The following is a 19,922-nucleotide window of genomic DNA, read 5'->3' as shown; positions in this document are numbered from 1 at the left end:
TACCTCTGAAGAGTTCCTGACCGACTCTTGTCTTGGGAGGGCCATGGGCTGGTTTCCAATCCCTGCTCCAGATCTGGCAGGAGAGAGAGTTCAGCCTGGGTCTTCCAAAATCTGATGACTGGTCTCACAATGCTTCTTGGGAGAAGGGCTCTACCAGCTATCATCATGGTATGCTTTGCCTGAGGAAGGACTGGCTTGGCTTAGATAGCCAGGTCGGTGACTGAGAACCAAGCACAGAGAGGCACCCCTCTCAGAATTTGCATTCCCTTCTTTAATATTATGTTTATCTGATGTTAAGCAGGCCCTCCTGTCCAGTATGTTGATCCTTTTCTGAAAACAAAATGGCCATGACACACAGTTGCTCTCCCTTCGGGCTATGCCACTGACCAGATCCCTAGTGCTAGCTGCTTATCTCCACTGTCACAGGCATGGAGCAATTCAGGTGAACCATTGCTCCTTACTTTACTTCAGGCAAAATCAGATGGCTCAATTTAGACTAACAATTAACACACTAATGGCATTACCAGCTTTGGAAGGGCAACCTTCAGGAGCAGAAATGGTGATCCATCTGAGGAAAGCGACCTCTCTCACTGACACAACCACATCGGGAAGTGGGCACATATCTAAGCAAGCCTCATATTCCCCTGACGCTGAATGCAAGAGCCAAGGGCCCAGTTTCAATCAAGCACAACAGTTTCCAATGCCTTTGGGCACCCAGTTGGAGCACATTCCTGACCCTGGTCCAGGCACAGTGGACTCCATCAGGTATTCAAGAGGATCGTGGTAGAGGTGAGTTGGAAGTCCCTTTGCAGACCAAGTATGAAATGACCAACTCTGACAGGCACTTCAGTGAGTTCGCTGTGTTTTTAGGAAGATGTGAAGGGAAACAAACACACATCAGACTTTAGACTTGAGGGTCAGAAGTAATTTCTCATTTTGAATGGTCCCCAGGAGAGCTGCACTCTCTCCCCTGATGATAACAGTTACCCACAGAGATGAGCTGGTGAACTCACCCATTGAAATAAGATGCCTAAAATTGGCGGAAGGTTAATCTTTCCTAAAATCCCTTCTGCAAGGCAGGCAGAAGGAACACACAAGCTCTGCAAACTGAATTCAGCAAAAGGTTTCCTGATGACTGAACAGGGGAGAGTAGCAGACAGGTTTCTCTCAAGGGTACACAGCTTATAGGAGAGGTAACAGGAGCAAAAGCCTATTTGTGCCTTTGAGGACAGCAGGGTAGAGCTCTGAATACTGAGAGTGACAGGCTGGTCTATATGGACCAGTAGTAAATAAGAAACATCCAAGCAGCAATAAAACCAATTAATTTGATTTTTCTGAGGAAAAGATGCAGCCTAAGCATTCTGAAGAGGGAATGCAACAGATGCTGCTTTTATCATCACACCTTCTCCATCTCTCTTGGGATTACATTTGATAAATTGCTTCACAGAAACAAAAAGACAGCGAGGCAGTTTTACTTTAATCCCCTTGGGACTCAATAAAAATAATTCAATTAAAATAAGACACTAAAAAGATAAGTCACGTTGATCAAGTCAGGTAACATGGGCACTGTGTGGGCCAAACACATATCCTGGTTTTCTGGACCAGAAGACTCACCTGTGCCCAGGATCCTGCCATTCCACGTGGGCTTAGTCATCGTGTATCTTTATCCCCCCCAGGGAAGCAGCTATGCACACAGTTAGCTGGAAGTCAAACACACATGCATGGGGGTAAAACCCCAAGAAATAGAGCTTAGTAAAAATTAACCGCCCCAGCAATGTCAAGCCAGAATGTACACACTGTACCACTACTTCTGGCTAATCAGTAACCTTCAGAGAGCCGTCACCTTCGTGGGGGTAATTTAGAGTGGGGAGTGCTCCAACCTGCACTCATTAGGGTTTCAGAGCTCCAGTCTCCTATGCAGTCCATTAACATCACAGGTTTCACTACAGCTGCCTTTAGTGAAGGTGGAAGTCAGACTAGATATTATTGTGCCACTGAGCACAGCTGTAAGGTTCCAGGAAATTTCAAGGAGAGTTACAACTGGACTTGTCACTGAGGCAGTATTTCTACCTGGATTTCAGCAAGTCAAGTCAAGCTGCCCGAACTGGACTGTAAGATCCAGCAGACTGCGGATCATCACTGCAGAATCTGTCAAAGGGGTTCGATATGTTCACCTACACCACACTGGGTCTTTTCTCATCCCTAAGGCACGAACATTTTCTTTTCCTTTCTGATTTTGTTCTGGCTGAGTTCATGGAAGTGCTCCAGGAATTATAAAGCTTACCACGTGAGCCACAGGAAGGATCCTGCCGTGGTGCTCAGTACTGGTTAGAATTTGCCCATCCTGATGGCATTTTGAAAGACCCACAATGAAGACAACCCCAGAATTGCAAGGCTCATTTTAGAAAGAGTTCAGGGACAAGGAAAACAGGACACATCTGATGCCCAGAAGAAGCAATGCCAGACACTGGTGATGGCTTTTTAGAATAACGTTCATTTCTTTTAGACATTTGGGAAGGAACAAGTTTTAATATGTCTCAGGTATTAGGAAACAAAAATATTCTTTAATGCTTTCATTCCATGAGTGGTTACTTCTCCAAAAAGGCAAAGTAGTGTTCCCCTTTCTGATCTTCGTGGTTAGCAATGCTGCCTTGTGAGCTATTTCCCCTTAGAAGAACAATGTACGACAGAGCCAGGAGTGCTATCTCTGAAGCACTATTGTTCATTTACAGAGAATGTGCAAAGCTTCATTTCCCAAAACACAGAGGGGAGTGAAAAAGATTATGCAACTTCTTTCCTCACAGCTCCAAATCTCTCCTCACTTCCCTTCTACCCCAAACTCTCCCTCCTGTTTCCCAATAGCTTTTCCCTGGCAATTTCCAGTGCTTCTGCGGCTGAGTTTGCAATCCTCCTGGTGTTGTCTCCCCCCACTTCTCTAGCCTGCTGCTGCCTCTGCCATGCATTCAAGCAGAAATCCAATGCAACCAATGCCTTTGCTTTATCAGGCCCCATGTAAAACCTCTTTGGCCAGTGCTGTGCTCCTCTTACAGTCTTGTAGTGTGGTTTTGGGTAGCACTCCTACGGCTTCAGTTGCCTGTTTACATCTATACAATTAATGGCCTCTTTACACTTACCATATATGAATTACAGGCAGCAATTAGATCCACTGACTTTACCATCCTGGTCAAAAGCCACAGAAGAGCAGAACAGATCATGGCACTGGATCACTGATTTGTATACCAGCATGAAGCAAAAGTACCCTACTCTTTGCTTCACAGGAATTTCCCTTCCTAGCTGAGATAGGACCACACTTGTATGATATTCATGTCTTTGTGGAGGAAAAGACACACTGTCAGAAGCATCTCAAAAGCTCCTCAGTTGACAGGACTTGAAAAGCACTGAAAACCCACTCAACCAATGCAGTTTCATCGTTCTTTTCCTCCCTCACTCCTCTAAAAGGAGTACTCGCTGATACTTGCTTAGTAGGAGAGGTATATATTTGAACAGCATTATCCGATATTTACAGAAAGTGCAATGGTCAGGCTTGCCCAGGGTTTGGTATATAGCATGGAGAACACAAAAAACTCAACTGCACTTTCCATGTGCTTTCTACACAGTTCATCAATCTTCTTTATTGGATCTCAGAAAAGAAAGAGCAGAGATGTCTTCTGTAATGGGCTACCAATCTTTGCCTTATATAATTATTTGTTCCTGAGAAGAGGGACTGATGGAGCAAAGCAGATTAAAATAGTAGCTAAGGTCCCTGATTCTCCAGACACACCCTGCTTGTCATCCAACACAAGAAACGGTGCTTGCACGGAGTCTGGCTCCTCATGTGTGTGTGTGCTGCCGTGCCAGCGTGCAATGAATTGCAAGACTAAACCATGATTATAGCAAGAAACCTCAGGCTTTTGTTTCATTTTCTTTCCACTTATTAACTTCTAGTCTGGGTGCTATGACGGAAACTTGCTCCACAAGCGAGGAGAGGATAAAGACACCAGGTGGGTTAGCATTAAGAAAATGAACATACTCACAATGCTTCTATCAGACAGGCAGGCATTATGATTCAATGTTTTCATCCGGATAGGAAAGGCTCATTCTCAGAACAAAAATGCTCAGGATAAAGGTTAAGCATCTCCCCTCACAACCTGAAGGTGATGAAATCCTGCTCACATAAAAGTCCTTGAGTTTTTTGACTTGGTAGGGCCTGGACTTCCCTCAGAATGGATAGGAAGTCCATGGGAAGCCATTGCTTAAAAAAGCAACAAACAAAAGAGATAAGTCAGATCTTTGCCAACATCCAAGCCTGCACGAGGTTGCTGTTGACCAATGATGAAAAAGTTGTGAGACGGTGGCCAGGAACATACACTGAGGTAGGAGGCTGCACAGGAAAGGGCTCTGACAGGCACGGCACACTGACCTTCTGCAGTGATGACAGCCATTGCCTCACATAAAGGCATGATGCTTTTGGAAAGCTTTGGGCAAGATTGTCTCAGAGTAACATTGAGGTTCACCTGGCAAAATTATCTTCACGCTCAGTTAAGAAAAAGACAAGTTGGCTTGTCACTGTGGAAGGATGCTGACTGCTGCCGCACGCCGCGCTCTGCTCTTTGGAGTTTGGTTGAATTATGCCCCAAGCCCAGATGACTGGTAGGTATTCCGGCTGTCCAAGGCTGCGAAGGGGACATGCACAAGGGAGGGATCAGCTGATGGCCTTGGTTTTCAGAGCGTGCTAACCACAGAAAATGGTCACTGCTGTGCCAGAAGAACAGGCTGGATGACCCACTCAGGATTCAAAGCCAGACTGCTAGAGATGCAGTAAAATGTGGTTACAGTAAAGCCCTACATTTGGTTTTATTTATTTACACTTTCAAGACTCATACACAAAATTGACAGGTTGAGCAATCTGAGCCTCGAGAGACATTTCCACCAGCTGCACCCCTGTTGTTGATTTTTTTGGTTCAGGTCTGTGCCAGAACAGGATAAGAGTCTTCAGGATTAGAAAATAAACTTTGAAATTGCTTGGCTCTTTTAGGGAGCTTGAGATTATAAATGCCTGTGGGCTACAGGCTTGGGAGAGAAAGTATGCGCTAGCATGCACTGATTTGACTAAATACTACAGTACAATTAATCATCAAATTGGATAAAAACTCTGTGGTGATCCATCAGCTATTTTTACAGATTTGTTTATAATAAAAGCCAAGAACTTTTTGTTGGTTTAGATAATTTTCTTTGTAAATTGTAGGATGCTGAACAGTACCCTGAGGTACTGATGAAAAAATAATAGAAACCAAGCACAATCAACTATTAATGAAATCTATACAGAGATATTATTATATCTTATACATGTCCCCACCACTCTGGGGAGGGGAACACAGACCTTCCTCTGACAATTATTCTGACAGTTGGCCAAAAAGATAGCTTGCAGCTAGACACAACGTGCTGCTTCACACCTAGTTCCTACTGAGCCCTCACTAGCCCAGACCTACCAAAGCCTCAGGGCCTTCCTGGGCTGTGGGGCTATGCAGAAGGCAGAGAAAAGGAGGAAAAAGCTGACTGTAGAGGAAACCAAATGAAAATAGGGAAAGGTTATGGGGCAGGATCAAAACCGCACAGGTAGGAAACCAGAGGGGACAGCAAGCAGAGCACCCAAAGCTGTGCCCGCTGCTCCCTAAAGACGAGGGGAGGGAAGGGGAGAAGCACCAGCTGGTGTGGGTGGCTATGGTGGAGCACAGGTGGATATGGAGAAGGGATGAAAGGGATGTGGAAGGGAACAGAAGGTCTTGCAAAGGGGACATGTTAGGGGACAGTGGACAGAAATCAGGAGGAATCCTGAATTCATTGGTTCTGCTAATCAAGAAACAGCCTAAAGAATAAATAGCCCTTTCTTCCTCCCCAGGGAGCGTCGATGAAGAAAGACCAGTGCAGTAACTACTGGTCATTATGCGGCAATGTGAAAATGCAGAGGGTTAGCATCAGGTCCCCAGCAAATCTCTGCTATACATAGTGAAGGATTAAAGGAGGCCAACAGACTCACATTGCTTTTGGCTTGTCATGAGCCGCTTGCCCCTACTGGATTCTCAAGACAGAAGGATTTAACCAGAGAATTGTCATGTCATAGCATAATTCAGTGGTTAAATCCTGTCTGTATTTCAAAGCTTCAGAAACAATATTTTTCCAGCGTCTTTTCAGTACTGGTGTTTCAATAGTGGTGTTTACGAAGAGCTCGGAGAAGATCTACATAAGGATTGAGCCCCTGGAGCCAAGACCTGGGTAAAAGCCAAGAAGGTCTGCAGTATGGGATCTGACTCCTGCTCACCCTCAGCACCCAGAGCTCCCTTCTTGCTGATGTGCAGGAAGGAGAGGGAGAAACCAGGCTGCTCATAACTGCTCTGCCACCCACGCGTAAATTTACAGATGCACATGGGTAAAGACCAGGTTTTGAGGTGAGACATAAGATCCCACTGATCAGGGATCCCCCCAACCAGCAAGTGTGGTCATTTCCCAAATTCAGTATCCTTTGCTCATCACGCTCAAGGGGCTTGAAACCCTCCATTCAAAAACAAATTTAAGTCTAGGAAAATCCAACTCAGCTCTGATTTTACTCTGCCTTTTTGGAGGCTTAGTCCTAAACCAGCCTGTGTGTTGGATCCCGGCAGGATCTCAGTAATTGGAAGATCACAGGGTTGCAAAGAGAAACGTGTTGCGATGGGCAATCAGTGCTGTTGCTCAACGATGTTGACCAAGGAGCTCTTATCTGTTTTCACTGCTAAGCACACAATGTATTCTGTTTTACTTGATAGTACAGAGGTTAAGGTGGGATCAAAAATCCCTGGGAAGTTAAATTAAATCCTACCCTAATTATATTTCCTTCCTGAGCTGTGCAAATTCTTCCAAGACCGACACCTTTGCTTTTAAAGTGCACTGCAGGGAGCCCCAAGAGTGAACACAGAATTAGGACCAAGCTTGACAAAGAAAAGAAATACTATTTTGACAATATCGGAGCAATCAGCTTTCAGATGAATTAAATCTAACCTGGCATATTCTGTCTTAGTGAATCCACCTAATAAAAATCTTTTAACTTTTGCCATAAATTGCAGCAAATACAGAAAATATCCGCAACTTTTACAGCAGGTCTTCCACAATTGTGTACAAAAGATGTATGTGGCTTGCCTTGTCAAAATATTTGAACAGTATATCTCCACACAGAGTTCTCCAGAAACGAACCCCAGAATACAGGAAAACCCAAGTAAAGTAAGAATTACAGTATCAAGCACAGAAGCCCTCACTTGTGCAGACCTGTTGGGGAAGTCTTGGGCAAATGCAAAACAGCTTTTTATGTTGCCTGTTGGTTTCTCTTTCAGAAATGGTGCTAGCCTGCTAGCTATGACACAGCCGTTACAGAGCAACATGAGACAGCATTTCACAGTTACCTTGCAGTAGCATATAAAAGCCAATATAAATTATGTAATAAAAATGTATCATTTATTAATATAAATATTCCATAAATGAAACAATTAAAAAAGAGGATTGCTCCTCATAAAAAATGTCCCCAAGTCACAAAGCATAGTCCATGGGAGGCTGTCCCACAGCCCAATGGATATTGCTGTCCAAGGTTTCATGATAGTCAGTGTTATTTCCCCTCCAATTTACATCCTGGTATTCACTATTCTAAATAATCCTCCTCCCTGTCTTTGGCATTTTTTGTTTAAGGTGGGGTTGTTTCTTGTGGCAGCAGCATAGATTTATGCCAGATTAAATGCGAACACATCCTCTTGAATTTCCTTCACCAGGTCAACCTCTTTCTTTTGGCGAACTCCACCTCTTCCTTCGAGCTTCTCCTGGTAAATCAGGGAATTTCAACAAACTTAGATCTAAATCACCTATGACAGGAGGGGGAAAGCCTGACCTTCATAAATTAATCTAAGACTTTGCTGTTAACTTCAGTGGACCTGAGATTTTACCTCATGTCCATGGAAGTTTCTCCTGAGTGTTAGAGCCATTGCACGTACATTTTGCTCAGGAAAAGTAAGAAAGAGAGAGGGAAAACTGGAGATATACATGGAAGGACGAGCACTGACTGTTTTTCTAATGAGAAAAGGGATCTATGTCCTTTTTCACTCTCACCCCATTTAATAACCCTGGTACAGCCTCACAGTCCCAACAATGTCCATCCTATTCACCCAGTCTTCATGGTACCTCAGATCATGGCTGATATACCAGCTCTTCTCTCCAAACACCCAGGAGCCAATCTGCGCTCCTCTCCTCATTTGAGAACCACTTCACTGAAGGGGAAACAGAAGGGACAAGGATGGGGGTACAGCATGCTGAAAAGACTTGCCTGGAAAATGTGGGAGTCATGGGAACCCTTGAACCACTCTACCACCTCTCAGTAGCAGTTTCCAGACAAGCTGAGCCATTCTCAGCAGCCATGGGCTCCCTCTGTGCTAACTGCTTCCTTCTCACCTACGACAGCTATGGTCTTCTCCTCCTCATTCCATAACCTGGCCTCATAACTAGGACTAGATATAAGGAAGACATTTTTTATGGTGAGGCTGGTGAAACACTGGAACAGGTTGCCCAGAAAGGTGGTAGATGCCCCATCCCTGGAAACATTCAAGGTCAGGTTGGATGGGGCTCTGAGCAACCTGATCTAGTTCTGGGTCATAGAATCGTAGAAAGGTTTGGGTTGGAAGGGACCTCAAAGATCATCTAGTTCCAACCCCCCTGCCATGCACAGGGACACCCTCCACTAGACCACGTTGCCCAAAGCCCCATCCAGCCTGGCCTTGAACACTTCCAGGGATGGGGCATCCACAGCTTCTCTGGGCAACCTGTTCCAGGGTCTCACCACTCTCACAGTCAAGAATTTTTTCCTACTATCTAATGTAAATCTACCCTCTTTTAGTTTAAAGCCATTACCCTTGTCCTGTCACTACATGCCCTTGTAAACAGTCCCTCACCAGCTTTCTTGTAGGACTCTTTAGGTTCTGGAAGGCTGCTCTAAGGTCTCCCCAGAACCTTCTCCTCTCCAGGCTGAACAACCCCAACTCTCTCAGCCTGTCTTCATAGGAGAGGTGATCCAGCCCTCTGATCATCTTCATGTCCTCCTCTGGATTCACTGTAACAGGTCCATGTCTTTCTTGCACTGGTCCCAATACCCACCCTTGAGGAACACCACTCGTCACTGGTTTCCACTTAGACATCAATCCGTTGACCATAATTCTTTGAGTGCAACCATCCAGCCAATTCCTTATCCACTGGGTGGTCCATCCATCAAATCCATGTCTCTCCAATTAAGAGACGAGGATGTCATGCAAGATAATATCAAATGCTTTGCACAAGTTCAGGCAGATGATGTCAGTTGCTCTTCCCTTATCCACCAACTCTGTAACCCCATCATAGAAGGCCACTAAATTTGTCAGGCGTGATTTGCCCTTAGTGAAGCCATGCTGGCTGTCACCAATCACCTCCTTATTTGCCTTAGCATAGTTTCCAGGAGGATCTGCTCTATGATCTTGCTGGGCACAGAGGTAAGACTGATTGGCCTGTAGTTCCCCAGGTCTTCCTTTTTTCCCTTTTTAAAAATGGGGGTTATGTTTCCTCTTTTCCAATCAGTAGGAACTTCACTGGACTGCCAGAACTTCTCAAATATGATGGAGAGTTGCTTAACAACTTAGCTGCCCCTGCTCATTGCATGGGGGGTTGGACTAGGTGACCTTTAAAGATCCCTTCCAACCCAAACCATTCTATGACTACGTTCCATCTATATCCCCTACCAATGTCTTCAGGGCTTCCTGAGTACACACTGTCTCCATGACATTTTCCACAGATCCCCTCCCTCAGTCTGTTACAAGACCAGTCTGCTCATGGTGATGGTACCTAATTGCAGATCATGAAACACATTCATCTTCTTTTACACTGATTTCAGTTGCTTCTGGAAGAAGAATGAACCAGGCTGGTGGCAATAAGAGAAGTTATGATTACCAGTGTTTTTACAAGATGTAGAGATTGCCTAAAGTGCTGTCAAAATACAATTTTCAGGACAATAATCCAAAGCCCAGTCTTCCCACTTACTTTTGGTCTCCACTGTTTTATAGAAGAGGGAGTGCAAACAATTTTGTAGTTAGGGACAAGTCTATGGGATTTAGATCTTTGTTCTAATTTCCATTTGGTTTGGGTTTAAAGTGTCTAGAAATGGCAGGTAACTGTCTCTCCTGCTGCTCAGACTGGGCAACACCATTAAAAAAAACAGCCTCAGCAGAGTCAGATCTGTTGACAGGACAATTCTGTGGATTGACTGATGTTTCACTTGCTCATTTTTCATCAGAGACACAGATCATTATTCTGTCAGACTCGATTTTCGCACCGTCTGCATCCTGTTAGCTTTCATTCTCCAGGTTCAGCTTCACCCCAACATGTTTTGCATTGTTCTGCAATCAGTCCCCAAGGATATTTATGTCTTCAGAGAAGGAGAGTGAACTTAAGCAAGTTTTTTTTGACCCCATAGCTTTCCTCCGATGGTGACGCACCAACCTGTTCCAGTCCTGCTCTCAGGGGATGCCAAAAACTTTTGCAGAGCAGCTGACAACTTTATACTTTCAAATACCAGCATGCTCATGAATTAGTGTCTCGACAGACTATGGTCTTATGCCACTGTAATAAACTATCCCTCATTGTCACAGAAGAAATAAAACCCTGATTCGATGCTCTGAGATAAGTTCCCTCTCTGCTTTCTCTTTCTGAAAAAGTATAAAGTCTCTTTCCAAAGATACTGTCACAATTAAAAGAGATCCTCCGGCTTAAAAAATACCTTTTAAATAGCATTGCCCATGTTCTGTCCTGTGCTGCATAAGGACCCCCATCATGATATTCATTAAGTGCATTTTACATTAAAAAAAAAAAAGGAAAAAAGGAAAAAAAGATCGCAATACTACTATGCACTTTTCTTTGTAGAGGATTTTGCATCTTCACTCTAAAGCAAAAAGGACTCTTAGTCACAGTTTCAAGACTTTTTTTTAGGGCTGGTGGAAGCATTTCATAAGATAACGGTGACTTTTTCTATTAATGAAATCAAAGAATGAAAATTCCTCCTTCTCTCCACTAATGTCTCAGAAAGTTGCAAGCCCTGCTCTGTTACACTTCATTCCTTCCCCCTACCAAATTTCTGATGAGGATGAAGGATCCCCAGGCTTTGAAAAGCAAACACTTGCAAGGCCCATGTTCTTCAGTACCTCAGGTAACCTGTCCTTTGCTTGAAGCTACAATTATGTCATCACTGCTGCTGAACATAAGCAAACCTGTCCTGCCCATGCCTTCAGCAGCTTGCTCCTGCTTCTCCACATCCCTTGCACCATGTCAGCACAACTCCTTTTGCAGCTGGCGGAGCTGGATTACCTCTAGTCTGGCCCAAAAAAGATCTGCCCGCATTTATTCCTGAACCAGATCATTGCACAGATTCATGGACATCTGTGCAGGCACAAGGGTGGTGGGAAGGAGGAGTGAATAACTGGGGATGGATTGCAGGACACAGACTGCAAAGCTGTGTATTTCAAGCATAGGATCTGAAGCTGTACAACTCTGCAAGAAATCTCTCGTAAGTCTGGGCCACCCTTGAGCATGAGGAATTACACCTTGTCACCTTGGGACACTATTTCCAGCAATATACCTTGGCCTTGACAATGTGAATTGTCCCCTCACAATCATTCCAGAACTTGTGAAGACAAACACAGCACCAGATTTTTTGTAACAAAACTACAATTGCAAGACCGTGAGACACAAACTGTAGAGGAGCACAACCTGAGAAGCCTCCCAGAAGTGAGCATATTTTCCTACCCTAGTCTTATTCTCCTCCTGAGGTATCTGCTACTGGCTACTGCTGCAGACAGGATTGGTGGCTAGGAAGGTTTCTCTTTGGACATAGTTGCTCTTGTGCTTATTTAACGTGGTCTGATCACAGAAGACAGAGATTTTGACAGAGTCCTTATCATAAGTGTGACAGAGGTGAAATTGGTACTTCAGCCTGTACTTACGGGTTACACAATAATTTCTAATTTTTTATTTTAAAAACACAAAATATAAAATGACATTGTACTTTGGCCTGAAGATTTTAATGCTTATTGCATGACTTTGAATAAACGAATATTGGTAACTCAGCAGGGAGCTGTCTAGAAAACAAGATAGGAAAATGTTACTCAACACAAACACCTTCCAGCAAAAACTTCAGAGCTCATAGAGGGCAGTGCCAGAATGTCGCTTTTAATAATCTGATGGTTCCACCTCTCTTCCAGCTGTTCTAAAAACCTGAGTTTTCAGCACATAGGAAAAAGTCTGAGGCCACAGAAAAAGAAAAGCCTGCTGGGAGAATTTAAAGTGACTCCTGGAGAGAAAGGCAGTAGGAGTTTGGGGAACAGACAGGAACCTGCCGGGATGCAGGAGCTCTGCCTGACCCACCAGCAGCAGTGGGGACACTATGGGCATCATAGATGAGCATGCCAAGAATTTCATGTTTGCAAGTCTTTTTTTCCTGGTGGCTCTTTTCTACTGGTAAACAGAGAAAACCTGTGTTTTAAGACTGCTGGTTGCGTAGCTTTTCGAAAGGAAAAATCAGCAGATATTTGATCCCATTTGGAGCAGATAAGGTCTCTTCCAACCCAAACCATTCTATGATTCTGTGAAATCTGCTGGCAGAGAGGATGCTGGAGCCCTGAGCTGGGAGGAGAACTCTGGACACTAGCCCCGTAGAAGTGCAAGTAAAAACTACACCCTTAAGAATTTGTACCTAGAGACCAGGGAAGGTAAAAGAGGAATTGAGCCCTGCAATTATGACAGCAGCATCTGACAAACAAAATCTGCAGCCATATGAACACTGATAAATGCCTTCTGATGAGAAAAGCCCTGCTGGACCTCATAGGACTATTTTCAGATGCTCTTGTACAAGAGTTGCTTTGTAAGCAAGTTACTTGTGCTTTAATCTTTCCAGGCTCAGCTTTCAAATATAAAGCCAAGCACTAATGGGGCTGAGAAAGATCTCAACACAGAGAAGAAGTTTATCTGTCCTCAGGTCACTTGCTGCTGCTGTGGCCACGGAACGACTGCACAATATTCTGTAGACTTCCCTCCTCACCATAAGCTGTGCTATATGTGCACGTCCATCCGTGTCAGAGCAACATGCAGCGTTTTAAAACTGAGATACATCAGCTCTCTTGCCTGATCAACATTCAAACCAGCTCCTCGTCACCCAAAGAGCTGGGCTGGGAAGCATGGCACTCCGGAGGACAGGTTTAGAAAGACTTTGATTCACTGGAGAGATGAGGCGAAACCAACAGGATGGAGTTCACAGCAGGACATGTAGTGAGGAGAAATGCTAAGCACAATTACAGAGCAGCACATATCTGGCGGGGTAATTGTGTCAACGATTCACAGGGAGAAGATGACAAAATGAATTACAGTGACCAGACCACTTAGATAATGCCAAAAAAGACAAGGGCACACTCGGATGTGTTAGTAAAAGCTAAAATCTAACTGCTCCAGTCTCCTCGACACTGTCAGTCCTCCGTGGCCAAGCGGTGCTCACTCGGTTGGACTTGATGATCTTAGAGGTCTTTTCCAACCTTAAAGATTCTATGATTCTATGATTCTTCTGTGGTGCATTTCAGGAGAAATGTAGCCCAACAGGAGACACCAGAGTGGGACAACCTGTGCAGAACTGCACAAACTACAGGCAGGAAAACCACCGGGCTGAACGTGATCCCAGTCTTTTACCGTGAAAAGGCTACTGTAGAGAGGATGACATCTGCAAAGAAAGTTTAGGTTATATACTAGGGGAAAAACACTTTCTATTTATAGGAGAGTTAAGTGCTGGAATGGGCTATGTGGAGCTGCTTTATTGCAGATTTAAAATAAAACATAACCAGTTAATGAACAGGATTATATGATAAGGCTTCCTGTGACAGCAGAGCAAAACTGAATGGCTTGGACATCCTCTCCAACTCTAGGTGCTGTGTTCTCCCTAAAATGTCAGTGACGTATTTACATGGGTGTCATTTTGTTTTAAAAACCTTCCAATACAATTAAAATGAGGTTAGAAGAATCAGCTTTTCAGACTGCCAGTGCGGCTTAGAATAACAAACATGGGAAGAGTTAGAAATTCAAACTTAGATCTTAATTCCTGAGCTCCCCAAATCTGCACGTCCCAATGATATTAGCAAAAAGTGTTGGCATCCTACCCTGAACTAAGTGTCTTGCAGGCCAGCTCCTGATGTACATAATATCCTCCAGGAGAGAAAATATATACTGCAAGACAAAAAGAGTCAGATTGACGAAAAAAAACACATATGAATGCTTCTCATTTTAATCTCATCACTTTACATGATATAATAGCTTTTTTTTTTTCTACAAAAACACTCTTGCTAAAACAAACCTTGATTAAAACCAAATCTGAGGCTAGGCTGAAATTCACTCTACATCTTCAGGGAAACAAACTCCCCGCCATAGGAAATTCAGCGTACTAAGGGCATGACAGTTTGCCCTTTCCTGCGGAAGCCGCGGGCTGGAATCCAGAACAGCTCCAAGCCCAAGTTCAGCAGCAAAAGTGTCAGACTATGAGAACAGATGTTCTCACCACATTGGCAAAATACTGTGGGTTTAAAGCATGAGAAAGAAGTGAGTTACAGGAAGGGCAATTCTCCAACAGCAACAACTGCAGAAAGAGTCCAGTATACAGAATGACACCCCTCCTTTCCTGAGGGTAACATCAGGGGTGGAAAATAAAAGAGGCAAAGCTCCCAAATATTGTTTTAACTTCTTGCAAGGTAAAGGCAGACTGAAGGTAAAGACATAGTGGTTCTACAGCAGGAGTTGCTGCTGTGAACTTTGATTAGCTGAGATCCAGCAGTTCCCTCCTTGATGGTGCTCAGAGCTCAAGACCTGGAGACAGTCTGGGCTCTCTTATCTCTGCTACCTTTTACTCCTGCCCAGAAGAAGTAAGGGTCCTCCCCCTGTACAAAGAGCAATTCCTTCTCCGGTTTCCTTGTACACACTGAGGAGAAGGACGGGATATGATCAAGGCTTGACTAGATGAATGACTTCCCCACAGCCCAGCAGATCCAGAAGTTGGGTATCAGGGAACAAAACACAATTACCTGGGACAGACACACACCAAAAAGCAATCCTGAGGAGCAGCTCATGTGAAGGAATACAGTGGCTTTACTAGAAATTTTGATGACAAGCAGGATGCAAGCGTGTTTGCCAACATAATCTTACCCATAATATGTTATTCATTATCTGTCTACACACCCCTCACATCTTCGAGGTCTGCCTCAGGGTCGCCCTGTGACCTCGACTCACTTAATAGAATCTGCCTCAGTTTCCCCACCTATCACACTACTCTCAGCTGAAACCGCAGTTAAACATCATGCTTGTGAAACGCTTTTAAAATGGTATTATTCCATTCCTTTACTCTGCATATTTCTATAGCAAAAGGAAAATGTTTATCTGCCTACTGGTACATTTCAAGGACAAAAAAATAAAAAGTTTGCAAAGAAAATTGAACTTTACCACTGAGTTTTCAGGCTAGGACTAAAATGTATTTCAGAATGCTAATGAGGGCTTTATCTAAACATTAATCATTAAAAAGAATTATGCAGAACAGGGCCTTTCAGCACAGTACAGAGTGTTCAATGTTGCATGAATTTATACAGTAACTGTTCGGAGCAGCGAGGAGGGCACTGATGCAGAGCATCATCTCCTATGAAAATGATTCTTGTGGGGTGGTTTGTGGAAGTGCATACAAAAGTTCAAAATCAGCACAACGTATCCAAAATCCAGTAATTACTCAAACACCAGCACTGCAGAAGGCACTCAGTGCTCCTGAGACAGCAGATGGGGAGGGGTGCAGCCCTAAGTTCAGAGAGCCGTGTGGAGCTGAGTTGCACAGACTGTACCGTACTGTTTGAGAACAAAACCACTCTGTTCGCTGTTTATAGGAAGAAGGCAGAGCTATTCTTGACTCCCCAGCTCATCATCAAATGTACACGCATGAAGCTGCTTGCTGGTCCATCTTTTGATGAGGGACTGAGTTTTAGATGTTTCAGGCCACCCACATAAAGATGGAGTGTCGATACAAAAGAAACATTCACACGAAATTAAAACAAGGGGCAAGAACAGTCTCTTCACTCACCGTGGTCTCCTGAAAGCCAAACCATACTGCTGACAAGCCAGGCCAACCGTTGGGGTGTAAACGATGGGCATGAATCTCTCGATATCAGAGGTCAGCACTCGATAAAAAAGCTTCTCATTCCTGTCTTGTAATGTCATAAGAACAATGTACCTTAAAAGTAAAATAAAATATATATATATTGGTATTTATGGATGTTGGCAGTTTCATAAAAAGCAGTAGCTGGCTCACTCAGTACGTACTCAGTTCTCCCAAGCCCTGACACTCCTCAGTGCTCCATCGTGGAGCAAAATTTCCCAGAGGGCCTGACTGGCTCCACCGTCCTCACTGACAGCTCACAAAGACTGGGTAGCGCTGGAGTCAGACCTCTGTGTACCCTCAGAATTTCAGAATTTGCATTAGAAACAACTGCAGTGGAAAAGGTCAAAAGTAGACTTCAGGGCCACCTGGGACAGAGTGGAACATCGTCTTCATTATCAACATTTATGATGCAATCAAGAAGATTAAATATGCATATATGCAAATGTTAATAAGCACATTTCAAAGCACTGTCTTTCCTAAAATATTTCCACAAAACCTCTCTCTCCATTATCCTGCATTCTCAATTACTAAATCACTAAAACCAGAAGGATAGCTAAATTCTGTATTTGGGGGAAAAAAAAAAAGATAAAATCATTAATTTAGAAAATGAAAATGTTAAATCAAATTTGTATTCTTAGTGTCATCCAGGCTTACACATACATCACCCGGTTTATATGACCACTTAATGACTTAGAATACGTTACATTTCTCCAAAGATTTTTCTTTCTTGAAAATGCCTCGTTGGCTATGATTGAATTTGTCAAATTGAAGCCAGAAAAATGAAAAACTCAGGAAAATAAGGAGAGATTGTAAATGATTTTCTGTCTGAGAAACTTGTACAAACATAATGACAAACTCCTTTTTGTGTTCAGCACCCAATCTTGCAGCGTGGCTTCAAAAAGGCATCACGCGCTGCCAAGAGCATATAATTTGCAAGATCGACACAGGCGTTTGCGACACAGAAAAGCCAATGCAATTGCTCTACAGGGGAAGAGTCCTGCTGCCTCAGTCCCCAGATCAATGGCAGCTGGGACAGATGGAGATGCAAAACCTACCATCCGTCACAACGGGAGTCAACCACCACCTTCCTTCAATAACCCTGAGGAACACTACTGGACGCAATGGAAGCTCAGGAGCAGAAAGTTTCGTCAAAACGCATCACTGCCTCTGGGGTTTGATTTTGTTCCTACGAGTTGGCAGGTTCTTTCTGTTCTTCCATCCAGTATTTTAGTGAACGTATTGATGAGGATATAGATAGGTACGTGCAGTACATATGTTCACTCTACAGCCAGTGCTCTAGGGCAGGGGCTGCCTTTTCGTTGTGTGCTTGTACCCAGGCTAATACCAGAGCTCTCCAGCAATGTGGTGGTAGAAAAAAGCAGTACCAGTGCTGGTTTGGTACTGGGATGACATGTAGCTGAGGTGAAGGCAGACAGGCCAGAATAAGCAATCTTGGTGATGCTGGAGAGTACGGACAGCTGGAAAAAAGTGACTCTGAGGGAAACCTGTGAGCCCTGAAGCAGGATTCTCAAGTCTTCCCGCGGACTTTACAGAACTGAAAATTAAGGGAGGGGGGAGGAGGAAATAAGACGGTTTTGACATACTTGTCTAGATCGTTAGATTTGTTCTCATAGTTTTTCATCACACGGAGGACTTGAACGTCTTGGCTCAAGAAGCAAGGAGGAAGGAGGCCATGAATTCCCAGCTGCAGCCTCTCTTCCAGTGTAAAAGCCATTCCCTGGGAAGAAAAGAGGAAGGCACGTTCAAATGGCACGATATGCACTACCAGATGAGATATCCAAGAAGAAAGCAAGCAACAGCATGGGGCCCCTGAGGCCCTGGAGGCAGTCCTCTCCTGCAGGGACCACTCAGACTCTACAGCTTCTGCATTAGCAGTCCCAGTGCCAGCAGGACTTTGATGACTCACACTCTTTTGCCATTAGAATTTGGTTGGTTTCTGTAGTGTAGACAACTTTATAGTGTATACATTCTCAGTGTTTCTGTCATGTTATGCTTTCCTTATATTACTTAATTAGCTCACGCCTACTAGTTTCAATGGCCTTCCTGAAAGTCCAGCTCTCACAATCCTTTACAAATCACATAACAGGTTTAGAATCATAGAATTATTTCGGTTGGGAAAGATACTTAAGATCGTCAAGTCCAACTGTAAACCTAACACTGCCAAGGCCACCACTAAACTATGTCCCTAAGCACATCTGTGAGTCTTTGAAATACCTCCAGGGATGGTGACTGAACCACTGCCCTGGGCAGCCTGTTCCAATGATTGACAACCCTTTCAGTGAAGAAATTTTTCCCAATATCCAATCTAAACCTCCCCTGGCACAACCTGAGGCCATTCCCTCTTGTCCTATCACTTGTTACTTGGGAGAAGAGACCAACACCCACCTGGCTACAACCTCCTTTCAGGTAGTTGTAGAGAGCGAGAAGGTCTCCCCTCAGCCTCCTTTTCTCCAGGCTGAACACTCCCAGTTCCCTCAGCTGCTCCTCATCAGACTTGTGCTCCAGACCCTTCACCAGCTTTGATGCCTTTCTCTGGACATGCTGCAGCACCTCAATATCCTTCTAGCAGAGAGGGGCCCAAAACTGAACACAGTACTCTAGGTGCGGCCTCACCAGAGCTGAGTACAGGGGGACAATCACTGCCCTGGTCCTGCTGGCCACACTATTTCTGATACAAGTCAGGATGCTCTTGGCCTTCTTGGCCACCTGGGCACACTGCTGGCTCATATTCAGCCAGTTGTTGACCAACACCCCCAGGTCCTTTTCTGCCAGGCAGCTTCCCAGCCACTCTGCCCCAAGCCTGTAGCGTTGCCTGGGGTTGTGACCCAAGTGCAGGACCTGGCACTGAGCCCTGTTGAACCTCAAGCTCAGTTGGCCTCAGCCCATTGATCCAGCCTGTCCAGATCCCTCTGTAGATCCTTCCTACCCTCAAGCAGATCGACACCCCCACCCAACTTGGTGTCACCTGCAAACTTACTGAGGGTGCCCTTGATCCCCTCGTCCAGATCCTTGATAAAGATATTCAAGAGAACTGGCTCCAGTACTGAGCCCTGGGGAACACCACTTGTGACCGGCCACCAACAGGATTTAACTCCTGTGTTGGGTTTGCGTGGCAGGGTTTTGGTAGCGGGGGTGGGGGGGGCGCTACAGGGGTGGCTTCTGTGAGAAGCTGCTAGAAGCTCCCCCTGTGTCTGACAGAGCCAATGCCAGCCGGCTCTAAGACGGGCCCGCTGCTGGCCAAGGCCAAGCCAATCAGCGCCTCTGTGATAACATATTTAAGAAGAAGAAAAACACTTAGGGAGAGAGAGCTTTTGCAGCCAGAGAGAGGAGTGAGAAGATGTAAGAAACTCTGCAGACACCAAGGTCAGTGCAGATGGAGGGGCAGGAGGTGCTCCAGGCTCCGGAGCAGAGATCCCCCTGCAGCCCGTGGTGAAGGCCATGGTGAAGCAGGCTGTCCCCCTGCAGCCCATGGAGGAAGGATGAGGGGGTGTAGAGATTCCACCTGCAGCCCGTGGAGGACTCCACGCTGGAGCAGGTGGAGGCACCTGAAGGAGGCTGTGGCCCTGTGGGAAGCCCACGTTGGAGCAAGCTCCTGGCTGGACCTGTGGACCCGTGAAGAGGGGAGCCCACGCCAGGGCAGGTT

At 44.8% G+C, this 19,922-nt stretch overlaps 1 protein-coding gene across 3 annotated transcripts in view; it reads right to left on the bottom strand.

Moving 5' to 3' along the window:
• Window positions 1–19,922, bottom strand: part of ME3 (malic enzyme 3) — a 139,296-nt gene that overhangs the window by 45,727 nt on the left and 73,647 nt on the right. For all 3 annotated transcript variants that reach the window (XM_054809810.1, XM_054809799.1, XM_054809790.1), the window contains exons 2-3: window positions 17,863–17,996; window positions 16,181–16,330 (exon numbers count right to left, since the gene is read on the bottom strand). In XM_054809810.1, the coding sequence (XP_054665785.1) occupies window positions 16,181–16,330; window positions 17,863–17,993 (281 nt within the window). In that variant the 5' untranslated portion in view covers window positions 17,994–17,996. The remainder of the gene's footprint in view (window positions 1–16,180; window positions 16,331–17,862; window positions 17,997–19,922) is intronic.

The sequence above is a fragment of the Grus americana genome, chromosome 1, assembly GCF_028858705.1.
Source record: "Grus americana isolate bGruAme1 chromosome 1, bGruAme1.mat, whole genome shotgun sequence".
Taxonomy (NCBI): Eukaryota; Metazoa; Chordata; class Aves; order Gruiformes; family Gruidae; genus Grus; species Grus americana.
The sequence above is the reverse complement of the archived record's forward strand: the minus strand, read 5'-3'. Positions and strand labels throughout refer to the sequence as shown.